This window comes from Paramormyrops kingsleyae, chromosome 10 (genome assembly GCF_048594095.1).
Source record: "Paramormyrops kingsleyae isolate MSU_618 chromosome 10, PKINGS_0.4, whole genome shotgun sequence".
In the NCBI taxonomy this organism is placed as follows: domain Eukaryota; kingdom Metazoa; phylum Chordata; class Actinopteri; order Osteoglossiformes; family Mormyridae; genus Paramormyrops; species Paramormyrops kingsleyae.
Window position 1 is genome coordinate 32,278,367 of NC_132806.1, and position 12,289 is coordinate 32,290,655.

General features: G+C 39.8%; 1 protein-coding gene across 1 annotated transcript in view; it reads right to left on the reverse strand.

The window, feature by feature from the left end:
* The window catches only part of LOC111847942 (delta-sarcoglycan-like), a 73,915-nt gene that overhangs the window by 27,174 nt on the left and 34,452 nt on the right, over nucleotides 1-12,289 (reverse strand). The window contains exon 2 of the mRNA XM_072717093.1: nucleotides 3,018-3,206. Within this exon, the coding sequence (XP_072573194.1) occupies nucleotides 3,018-3,206 (189 nt within the window). The remainder of the gene's footprint in view (nucleotides 1-3,017; nucleotides 3,207-12,289) is intronic.

The following is a 12,289-nucleotide window of genomic DNA, read 5'->3' on the forward strand; positions in this document are numbered from 1 at the left end:
AGGTGATTGCCCCTGTGGATGGTCATGAAAATTCCTCTCTTCAAGCCCATGTCAAAGGTGTCTATGCGAAACCAGGAAGTCAAGCAAGGGCAGCCAGCCCAGCAGTTTCATTTGCTGACTGAATTCTGTTTCAAGGCTTAAATTACCACCAATTCATACCCCTTTAGCTTCTCAGTCTGACGGACTCAGGAAATGTCTAAAGGTGGGTATCTCACATGGATAATATAACTGTTTGTAAGAGTTTAAGGACATGGTAATCTGACATTTACAGAAGGGCACTGTCGTAGTATTCTTCAGTGCCTGACTTTGCCTGAATAGCTCTAAGTCATTTAAGATGAAAAGTGTCATTCATGCAATAAATCAGCCAAGACGAGACAGAATTAAACCATCAAGGCAATTGACTTCTGAAGTTGGCATACCTACCGGCATGTACCTTTATTGCTGAAACTCAGCTTTCCCGCCAGTGCTTCTCACAATGCCACAACTGCTTATTTTCTGTTTTCACTGTGGAAAAATTTTATGCATGACCATGTAACTTTATAATTGCTACTCAGACCTAGAGTTTCTAAGGCTATTACAAAAAGAGAATAGTTTTTCTTATTATTATGGGAGACAGATGTCATGCCCTGTCTCCCTCAGTCCTGTCCTGCACCCATTTGGCCAGCAGAGGTCCCCCCGGCCGAGCATCCCATGTCCCCAATCATTAACACCTGTCCCTCATGTCACTCTCATTGGTTCTCATTACAACCCTCACCTGTGTCTGGTTATCCCTCGTCCATTGTGATCATTTCTTATACTTGTCTGTCCTTAGTACTCGCTGTATATATGTGCCCCTCCGTCCTGTACTCCATATGCAAACTCCCAGTAAGTCTGTGTAGGGAACTCATTACTCACTACTGTAATCTCTTGAATAAAGGCCCCTTCGAGGTTTGATAACATTCAAGGCTGCCTCTGGGGTTTTTTATGCCTCCCAGTGTTACCAGACATGACAACAGAGAACATTTTTGAACAGATGCATTTGCCTGTGATGAAAACACACTAAATACAATTCATCCTTAACTTGTTGAATAAATGTAAAGTAACAAGGTTTAAAGATTAAACTGATGTCACTCCTCTCATTTAATGAAAAAAAAATAGCTGCCGCTTCTTGGTTTAAATTGTGTCTTCAATAAGTTGTCATAAAAAGGATTAAACAAATGTACAGACATGCTGCATTTGTATAATTCCACAGCTGAATTGCAATTGTTCTATTGCTGAAGCAGTGGCTGACAGAAAATGAAAGATAAAAGAATATGAAAGATGTTGGTTTGTTGCAAGAGTAAAGAATGTTTTTAGTAATATTATTGCCCTTAATACATTCTATTGACCTGTGGATGGGCCGATTTTATTTTAAGGAGATTTTAATGTAGCAGAAAAATTCTTCCATGGCCCTGAATAGCATCTAGAGAAAACGTAGACAAAATCAACAAGCAATGGAAACAATGCACAGCTTACTTCGCATAGAGAGAGCAGTGGGCATTGAAACAGTAGCATTCTGGGGTTCAGATGGGGAAACAATTAGACTGCTAGGCTACACATGAAAGTGTAGATCTTGATGTAGATTGTGTTGCCTCACAGGCCATTGAGCCCTGATCCAAAGAGAGGGCCAGCAAGCTACTCTGAAATGCAGACAGCAGCTGCTCCGAGGGGGACCTGTCTCCCCCTGTCACCCCATTAGCCAACAACATTTCACAGGCAGAGCTGTGGACTGGGCAGACTGGCAAGAAGCCCAGAGTCTGCGTCACAACTCCCAGCTCCATAGTCTGCAGCCCCTTCCCAGTCAAAGCAAGAACGGACAGCCGACTTAGATGATATTTCTTAAATGATTCTTTCAGTCTTTGATCGCTACTTATAGTTTGTTTTTTTCAAATCTGAGTGCATTTTTAAACCATTCGCTGCTCCCTGTATTTTTTGCGTCAAGTATGCAGACAATTCTCACAGTCTGCAATGGAAACTTCTTGCATTACACAGCAAACCACATCACAAATACATTTTTTTTCAGTTTTTAAAATTGCAACATAAATTAAACAAACATGCATCTGTTTGACGTTAGATAAAAATTAGATTATCTAAGCAGCTACCAAAACATGAATTCTACTAAAGGTCATTATTAATATTTATTCCATGCTATAGTTAAATTGCTACAGCAGCATGGAGACTGCTGAACTCAGTTAACATAAATTATATAAACTAGAAGAATGGAATTAACAGGCACAGGAGCAACCGTTGTGGACAGAGATATTTAAATGCCGCAAACCGGGCTTTGATGGACCATATGGAAGACAATCCTCTAATTAATTAAAACCTATTATGCAAAATCAAATCCACTTGTACTCTTACTTATTTATGTGCTCATTTGCATTCAGCCTCTGTCCATATCTTGGTCATCAGCAGCAGCAGCTCTCCATGCTACTATGCAGTAGGGGGACTGAGCAGTCATACACCTATGTGGTTGTATCTACAACATGTTGCAACGCCAGATTTTCTTTTAGAGTATATTTTAGAATTGATGAAGACCTCATTGAAAAGAAAATCCATAATCATAATCCACTCTTTTAGAATCACGCTAGATATCACAACTGTTGCTAAATGTAAATGTAAAAAGTAAAGGTTATAGTTATTTTTAATGAGTGTCACATTCATAGTAAGGAATAAAGGAAGTAGAATTTTTAATTGGATGTTTAGGTGTTTAAAAGTATGGATTCTGAAGTCAACAAAGTACTGTACTGTAGTCTTCTTGATCCTGGGACTGTTTGAATCATTTTAAGTCTCTTTGAATGCAACTAAATCTACCAAGAACAGACAAAATTAAACCATCAACCTTTAATGTCCAAAGATATTAAGAGTAGTAGTAATAATATTGCAATACTGGCAAGATGGTCATTTGGCATGAATTTTGTCAACGTTTTCATGTGTCCCTGCTTACCTGCATGTATAAACACCTACAGAACACTTGCATCAAATGAAGCTTTACTTACCATTGTGAAGTTCATAACTTTGAGGATCCAGATGGTTAGTGCAAGATTAACCAGGATTAAAACCATCAGAAGCAGCACGAAGCAGTAAAGGCAGCGCTTCCGCCACCCATAGATGCCCACTTTGTACGACACTTGTGGTTTCTCTGCCGTCTGAACATTGTTCCTGTCAGCACACTGTTCTTGGATCATCTGGAAAAGGATGAGAGATAGAGAGATTTTTTTTTAAAAAAAAAGCTGTTTATGAGACACTTTAAGAAAGTGGGCTTTAAAAGGGGCCAGATCCTGTTTCTGTCCATTCAGTGGGATGTTGAAGTGAAGTTATTTAAATTAAACGCCTCACTCAGTGCCACAATAACAACAACTAAGTGCCTTTATGGGAAATAAACCATAATAAGTCTGGTGACACTTGAGGTCGCTTACCCCCTCTTTTATATGGCAGATAATTCTGTTAAAAATGGAAATTGGATTGTGACTACATATATTTCCGTCTTTCCGTACCAACTATATCCTGTCTTAATTGTACAGCATAAAATAAAATAAAAAACTGAAATGTTTTGTCCAAGCAGCATATTAACTGAAATGAACTAACCACCTAAAATGTGAGCTTCCAGTTTTATTGGAGAGATAAGACTTCTATGACTAAGATGAAGACTTTGCACTAAATGCAGTTTCGCTCAAAATAAAAGTTTGCAATCATTGTATAGCTTTTTTTTATAATCTCACATTTGGGAAATCCGTATTTGCTCCTTAGCAGATATAGCACTTATCCTCTGCCTCCTATTCTGAGGTGGGAGCGAGTAGCATGGTGTCCTGGCGCAGCTTCATGTCAGTGAATTACCCACCATGATAACTACGAAAGATTGAGATGTTCCTTTCAACAATTATCATTCAGGAAACTTGTCCCTCCACAGCGATAATGTACAAGTAGATGGATGAGTCCCCAGCTAACAAGGAGTAAAAACAACATTATCAATGCCGTCGTGAGTTAATCCCGCTGTGAGCGTGCATCTTCATTATATATCACTTTGGCCAATCCCTCTTGGAAGGTGGGTTGGCTGAATCCCATATTTGCTGGAGTTCTGCTGTATCTTTTCTGATCTGAAACATATAAATGAGGGGAAAAAACCCTGCAGGCAGTTGTTTGATGAAGTGGGGGAATCATTGAGGTAATTACGCGTGAAAACGTGGAGGAGTATGTGTGCACTATGTGGGTATAGCAGACATCTTCAAGCGTCTGTGCCGGAAGGTTGCCGGTTCAGCCCCGGCCTCAGCAGAACAGTCACATGTCTGTGGGCCCTTGAGCAAGGCCCTTAACCCCCAGCTCCATGGGCACCGCTGCAGGTGGCTGCCCTTCACTGCCAGGCTTACTCTCACCTACATGTGTGTCTGTATGTCATGGAGAGCAAGATGGAGAAGCTGAAGAGAATGTCCCCATGGGGATCAGTAAAAGTGTCATTATTATTATTTTTTGTTTCCATTGTAGGAAATACCACCCAACCTCTCTCTCAGTTTCAGCTCTGACTTTTCTCTTCTTCAGTGAAGTAAACTGATTGTGGGCAGCATTGTGTAGAAGGGAATAAGTGCACAAAAGGTCAAACTGTGCAGAATGGGCTGGTAAGTGGCTGAGCTACTGATATGTCTGAGCAAGTGAGAACCTCTTATACTGGTAACAAAGAGCATTGGAACCCCCAGCTGACCACTGCAAGGGGAAAAGTCATGTATGGTGTTATAATATCGGTACTTAATGTCTGCCTTTTGTGAAAGGCGGGGCTGTAACAAGACGGAAATAATACTTCAAAAGCCTCCAAATGAGTGGAATTTTGCTTCAGGCTGTAATAAATTTCTCAATCAATACAACGTAAACAAAAAAGCTTTAGCTGGCTGTTTCATAAACTGAAAAAGTGGTTGACGTCCAACCAGCAGGTCTGTTATCGTAAAGTTTGCTGTTCATTAAGCAATGGAATGTTGTTGTTTTTTCTTTTCACTTAGCCTTGTTACGGGCTCACAAAAGCTTTATTGTCAGGTAATTGCTCTGGTTATTTTTAAGTAAAACCAACACAGGTAAATTATAATGTTTGTTAAAACTGAAGAGACTGAGTTACTTCTTCCAGCGCAACTACTTTTTAATTTGTTAATATGTGCTGTTATTCAGCCTTTTTGCCAGTCATGTCAGCAATGTAATCCTTTCTTTTTCATGTTTTTATGTTTTCTGCCAGTCCTGTAAATTGTGTGGGAATTATCTATACAGGACTGAAATTTGCAAATGGTAAAAACAGGCAAATTATTTCATGGTATATGCAAAACTATTATTAAAGGTTTTATCTATTGTGAAAAAGCTATTTACAAATTTGTTTAAAAAAAGGTGACCACATGTAAATAAGTTAAAAAGAAAAAAAGATCACATATTTTTTCCCCACAAATAGTTGAATTCAATGTTACACTCTTTTCGTTATAAATTCACCACACTAGAGACAGTTTGCTCCCATCCACTAGAGGGCGCATGGTGTGGGGAATATGCGGGCATGCTGTGGTCTGTAGTCAACCTGAACGCAACTTCAACACTCCCTGCCTGCTCTTTTTCCAATAATGGGGTGAATTGAGTCTGGGAAGGTAATATATCCATCTATCCATCCAATCACTACTGCAGTACAGGGTCAGGGGGGACCTTGAAGGCTTTGGATGGGATGCCAGTCCATCACAGGCCCCACACACATATACACACATGATTAATCCACAGCCCAAGGTTTTGATCAGTAAGTTTCACCTGGAAGAGCTGTAAATGTCACAGTGACCTTCTCCACAATGTTGCAGATGGCACAATGCTCCTGTGGTCACATTTATTGACATGCCTTGCCTGATTCCAATACATTTCTGTTAAGATTCACTCTTCAGTGGAAATGCTAAATGAGAATTTTGTGACTGATTGCATGATACTTGTATTTTTAATCCGTTAATTGATCTTTTAATTCACAAGATGAATAATTAAAATGAAAAAGTTGGTACTAAAGATAGTTAAAGAGATAAATTCAAAATGAGTAAATTAATATTTAGGATAAATATATATTCCATTATTTATTAATATCTGTACTTAAAATGCAAATTAAAAAATGCAACATAAATTTGGCATTTTGAAAAGGAATTTAAAAAATATACAGAATAAACAACACAAATCAGTCATTTATATTTACTCTAGTGAAAAACACGCGTGACGTGAGCAGCAAAGTGAAAGGCAGACAAGGCTGAGACAGACGTGGCTGCGTGACGGTTCTCCTTCACAGTCCTCTGGTGGCCTCATTACCGGCTTTTGTGCAGGAATCTCTCCAGGTCTCTTTACCGTAACAAACACTCACCATACCGACAGCAGAGCACACTCAACTCAATACACATTCCCAGCTGTTTTTCTATAGTTGCCACACAAATATACAAATATTCCCATCCTAAGCTGCCAAATGCTATTGTTATTAAATTAGGTTCAACTGCAGAAGATCACAAATTCGCTGAGTGCAGACTCACCAAGAAATGCAGAAACTATTACTCTATCTGTCCTGTTCCTTTAACTATTAAGTAGGTGCTGTGCCCCCCGCAGTGGCAATATGGTTTCAAACTGAGGGGAAGTATTCAAAATGCCTGGACATCTCCTTAGCAGAACAGAAAAGTTTTCTCAGTGTACAGCAGTCCCTCACATTAATAATGCTGGAGAAAGTAATTCCCGTTGACAGTGACCCTTGTGGATTTCTTCCCTGTCACTATAAATCAGTGGTGCTCAGACTTTGTGCCGCACGTCAGCCGGGGTGAATGTGGGATGGAAATGAAGTCGAGTGAACCTGTTTCATGTGGGGGGAATTATTGAATAAAATGTGAAATGTAATATGCGGTGCATCTTCTTGATGTTATTACAATAAAAAATGTGTATTAAACTTGGCTCATTTTGCTACAAATTTTCCTAATAATGATGGTTGATTGGCTTATGCTGGAAGTGGAGGCATTAAAATTTTTATGCTTCCAAAACAGGGCATAGCAGTAAAAGTTTGAGAACCATTGCTACAAATTAAGCCAGTTTATCTCATTGCTGGGAGATCCTGGTAACAGTTTCAACAATGTAACCTTGTTTTAATCAGTCTCCCCAACAAATATACAACATATAATAATATAATGTGACCATTTAAATCCTTAGATCCCAGTCAGACAGAACTGGGCCTTCTACTGATACAGAAGCCCGAAAGCTCTCTCCCAAATTAAAGACACTCGCATAATCGTTGTGCTATTAAGAAGCCCATACGAAAAACAAAAAGTTTTTGTCCCTTCACTCAACTGCTCTTTGCAAAGCTACCTGTGAGAAACAATAAAATCTGAATTCAATACACAAGTCTAGCCATCTTTTACACTAAAGCGATATTTAAAATATCTTCCCTTTGGTGCATTTAAGACTGTTTAATGGCATCACACTCTCTGGCCCCGTGTATTAGCAACGTGCCGCAAACACAAGCCGTACAAAGAATACAGAGAAAAAAGGAAAATTATTATAATTACTCTGCATCATCTATTCATCCATTCAGCCATTGATCCATACATTCACTTTATAACCACTTATCTCAGTCAGAGTTGTGAAGTCGTGGTGATACATTATCTTTTAAATAGCTTTTGCACAAGATTAGGGAAAATGAATGAAATGTATTGTAATTTTACTTTTTTGAGACACCTAGGAATAAAACTTCATTTAATTACTGCATGTTTACCACGTAAAGAATTGAAGTTACAAAATATTGTATTGTACTGTGCTATATTTTACCTTTATCTTATTGAAAAGGCAATTTGAATCAGAAGAAGGTTGTGAACACAGGGTCAGATCTGTAAATTAATGATAGGTGTAAACTATATATGAGTTTTTTCTTTAGTTAAAATCTGAATGATAAGAGTGACAAAGACTCATTCTGCTTGATTTATATTTCACAATTGATATTCTCTTTGTTTATGACTGTATATTCATATGTCTGCAGTGTTTTACCTAGGAAAAGCTATTTGCAGTAGTCAACGATTGATGAATGTTCCCATTCAGCGTAAGGCTGGGGTACATAGAGAGGCAGGAATATGTGGCTCTGTCCTCATGCAAGGTACTGTGCTATAAATTGTTTGAAAATATTTGTACAATTCAAGTACTTTTATGGGCTACTAATATGCCTCTAATTTACAACATAAATTCTACAGAAACACATACGCAGACATTACAACGTTCATTAATAGCTGAGAAAACACTGGGACAGCAAAAATGCTTCAAGCTGAAAGGTCGTATTTTATATTATTGTATATTAAATATGGCAAGGGATCAGTAGTGAGCATCATTCATGTCATAAGCATATTACTGCTTTATATGTGCAAAATATACTTGACATGAAACAGAACACTGTAATTTATTCTGAGTGACATTACTTGTAATTACAGTCAAATGCATGTCATATTAGTCTCTGGTCCTTGAGTGATTGTATACTATGGCTCCCTGAAGAACAAAATAACAACTTTTAAATCACATAAAACACTGCTTAGACAACAGTAAGAAGTATACATTAGTATAACAATCATTCATCTAGGTGTTGTTTATAAATAGCATGCAAATGAGTTCTGTGGTATCAGGCTGGGATGGCATGGTGGTGTGATGGTTAGCGCGGTTGCTAATGGGACCAGGGTTCAAGTCCCTGCCATGATTCCATGTTCGTGGAGTTTCTCCCCATGTAGTCGCAGGGTTTCCTCCAAGTTTCCCTCCCAACAGTGCAAAAATATGCAGAGGGTAAATGGAGTTACCCGATTGTGTGAACGGTGTGTGAGTGTGCCCTGTGATGGATTGGCACCCCATCCAGGGTTGTTCCCTGCCTTGTGCTCAAAGCTTCTGGAACTCCTGTGACCCTGAATAGGATAAGAGTATGCAGAAGATGGATGGATATTACACTAACATATCACAGTAATAGTGATCCTCTATTGACTACAGGTACAAGCACCAGTCCTTAGAAGAATTCTCAAAGTTTCTACGATTTGGCTTATTTTTGCCTCGTTTCCATCAACCCGGCGCTGGTGCCAGACTTTTTCCCAATACAGGACCAGTTCCACGCATTTTCAATGCAAAAGAAGCCAGAAAAAAGTGCTCCAGCATACCACCACAGAACAGCTGGGCTCAGAATGTGGCACCGTAACGTCAGCGAAAATGTGATGGGTTATGGCGTCCAAACCTTCCCTATACCCGGAAAATTCACTACAAAACTGATATGGGCAGTGGTGGCTTAATGGTTAGGGAAACACACTTGTAATTGAAAGATTACAGGTTTGAATCCCTGACCAGCAAGTACCACTGAGGTACCCCGATCAAAGAACCACCCCCAAGCACTGCTCCCCGGGCACTGAATTAGCTGCCTGCTGCTATGTCACGACATCACATATGGGTTAAACGCAGAAGACACATTTCATTGTTTTGTGCTGTGTCACCACAGATCACTCAATTCTGTGTAGTTTAGTCTAATAGCTGCAGTGCTGGCAGTGAAATAACTGAGAGCTTATTATCAGAATAAGGTTATCGAAGATGATCGATCTGCGGGCCAGATTTAATAATAATGTATAAATATGTCATAGATCACATAAATAAAATATGATGGCGTTTGTGAGGGAAAAAAGGGATCATGAGGCGGACAGCAAAGTAAAATTTTTAGGTGTTTTTAGCGTTACTGCATGATCGTTAAAAGGACAGCAGTAAAACAGCAAGCAACCAGGGAGACTTTTCAGTTCAGCAAAATAAATCCAAAAAAACTAAATACAGATTAACATTTACTTCACGCTCACTTCCGCCTATGTAATATTTCTTTTCTGTTCTTTTTGGAAACCGATGGAAAAGCAGGCTGGTTCTCAAAAGACACCTAGTGAGAACCAGCCCAGCACCGGCATCAGCTCCATGTTGGATGGAAATGAGGTATTTGAGCATGCTTTGTACTCTTTTTTGAACATAGAGCACCATCTAGTGGGGTCAAAAAACACAGCAAATGGTTCATGAAGCATCATTTTGTCCATCACTAATGGCCACTGAAGGCTTGTCACTGAGTATGGGGGGCCAGCTGTGAGTAGTGCTCTGTTACTCTGTGTGCAGCGGAAGAGTCCTCTCTATGATACATAGGTGGACAATAAATCAGTGTGAAAGTATATCATCAGCAAGGAAATAATGATAAACTAATTTTAATGCATTAAACAATGGTTCCGTAACAGCATATTATGATCCCATCAATGGTGTATGTTGTAGATTAATTTTTCCTGTCACTAACGCACAGAGGTTCTCAAGTCTGACACTTCCACAGTTTTGAGTCCAAATTCTGCCTGTGGCGGGGGAACATGGTCTACCTGTATGTCCATGGGCGTCTTCCTGAGATCAAAACACATGTCTGCAGGAAACATGGTGAATGTATACAGGTAACGGTTTGTGTCCTGAGATGGAACACAGGAACCTAAAATGTGATGTAACTGTTGACGCGTGTTTTTCAGGTACTTGTGCATTTTTTAATTAGGTGATTAGACAGACAGACAGACAGACAGACAGACACATGATTGTAAGGTTGAGACCCTGATTTACTCTCTAGCCCCAAGCTTTCTTCTCACCTGTATCGGTGTGTGCGTCTTTCCAGAGAGCAAGATGGAATCTGTGAAGACTGAAACAACACTGTACCTGCTCCCTCTACCACAACAATGAAGGCGTTCGATATGTCTGGGAAAGGTTAGCTGCCTGAATGTACTGCTGAAGGAACTCATTTTTCTGGGTAGAGTATTATGTGAGGGGTGTGAGGCATTGTCCAGGATTCTTCTTCTACAAAGTCCAGCTCAGCTCCCAAAGCAGCGTTTCTGATAAGTTTAGGGAGTTTATTGGCCTAATTGTGTTGTGGCCGCAGCACACTATGATTTGACTAGCTAAAACAGATCCGTTCTTTCAGTTTGTCTTTAAGTCAGATTTTTAGTTAAGTCAGAAAAACAACACAGTACATAATAACAATAATTATTATGCAGCAATAATAAAAGTATATGCGGTCCTGTACGGTACTTCAAACTGACAAACCACTGAAGCTGTGTAATGTTTTCCCAAGCATCACAAAGTAGTGTGTGCTAGTGATGGGCAAATGAAGCTTCATGAACCACTTGCTGTATTTTTTGACCCCACTAGATGGTGCTCTTGGCTTGCTTTGGGGCATGCTTTGTACTCTTTTTTGAGCAGACATCACCATCTAGTGGAGTCAAAAAATACAGGAAATGGTTCATAAGTATCATTTTGCCCATCACTACTGTGTGCGTTTGTTATTACAAACTATTGTGTTTGACCTGAATTTTTTAACATAACTGGCTTGATGGCAGTCCAGTCATAAGTACGAATGGTCCGTAAGTCAGTCATTCTTAACCCAGGGACTGCCTGTACTTAAAAGGATCTGAGCCTTCTCGAGAAATATAGGCATCTCAAGCTCTTCTACAGGGCTTCAGTGATCGCAGTCCACTCCAGCTTGTAGCCAAAATTCAGTATCTGTACCACACGGGACCCATAGGCCTCCTGAAATCCTCCACTCTCTCCGTCGGTTCTCGTTATTGAGAACCACACAGCAAACTCCTTCAGCAACCTCCTCTGTTCTGCTTCCTGTCCATTCGATGCCCCCACTATCATCTGAGAACTTCTGCATTTCTCATTGTCAAAAACTGAAGACCAAGGTTAAACAAGACGGGAGTCATACTGTTCCCTGATGGGCCCTTATCTCGCACACAGTCATTTCTGGAACACAGCCCTGACGTCTCACAAACTGCGGTCTCCCATCAGACAGCCCACCTGCATTGAAAAACCTTTTCTTTCAACAACACAGGCTTGTCAACAGACTTTAAAAAAAAAACAAACACTCGATCCTCACAGTGCTGTAGGGTTTGTCCAATAAGTTAATGGCTCTGTTTAGGAGGTAGACAGCAGTGTTGCCCACATCAATTTAACAATGACATTTATTTAGCAAACAAGCAACATGCAAATGGGGATCAGAGAGAGGATACGCCAACATCCCTGGACCATTTGGATTTTGGGATTCTGAACATTCCGAATTAAAATCACATAAATTGTGCAGAGGTTCAAACGTGAGGTTTGTGGAGAGGGTCCTAATTAAGAGTGGTTATAGCCTAGGGGATAAAACACAGGTACAGGTGATAACTAATCCTCACCTTTAGCGTGGCCAGTCAGCGTTAACAGAGAGACCTTTGGGCCTCCTTGATTCTGCAGGTGATAT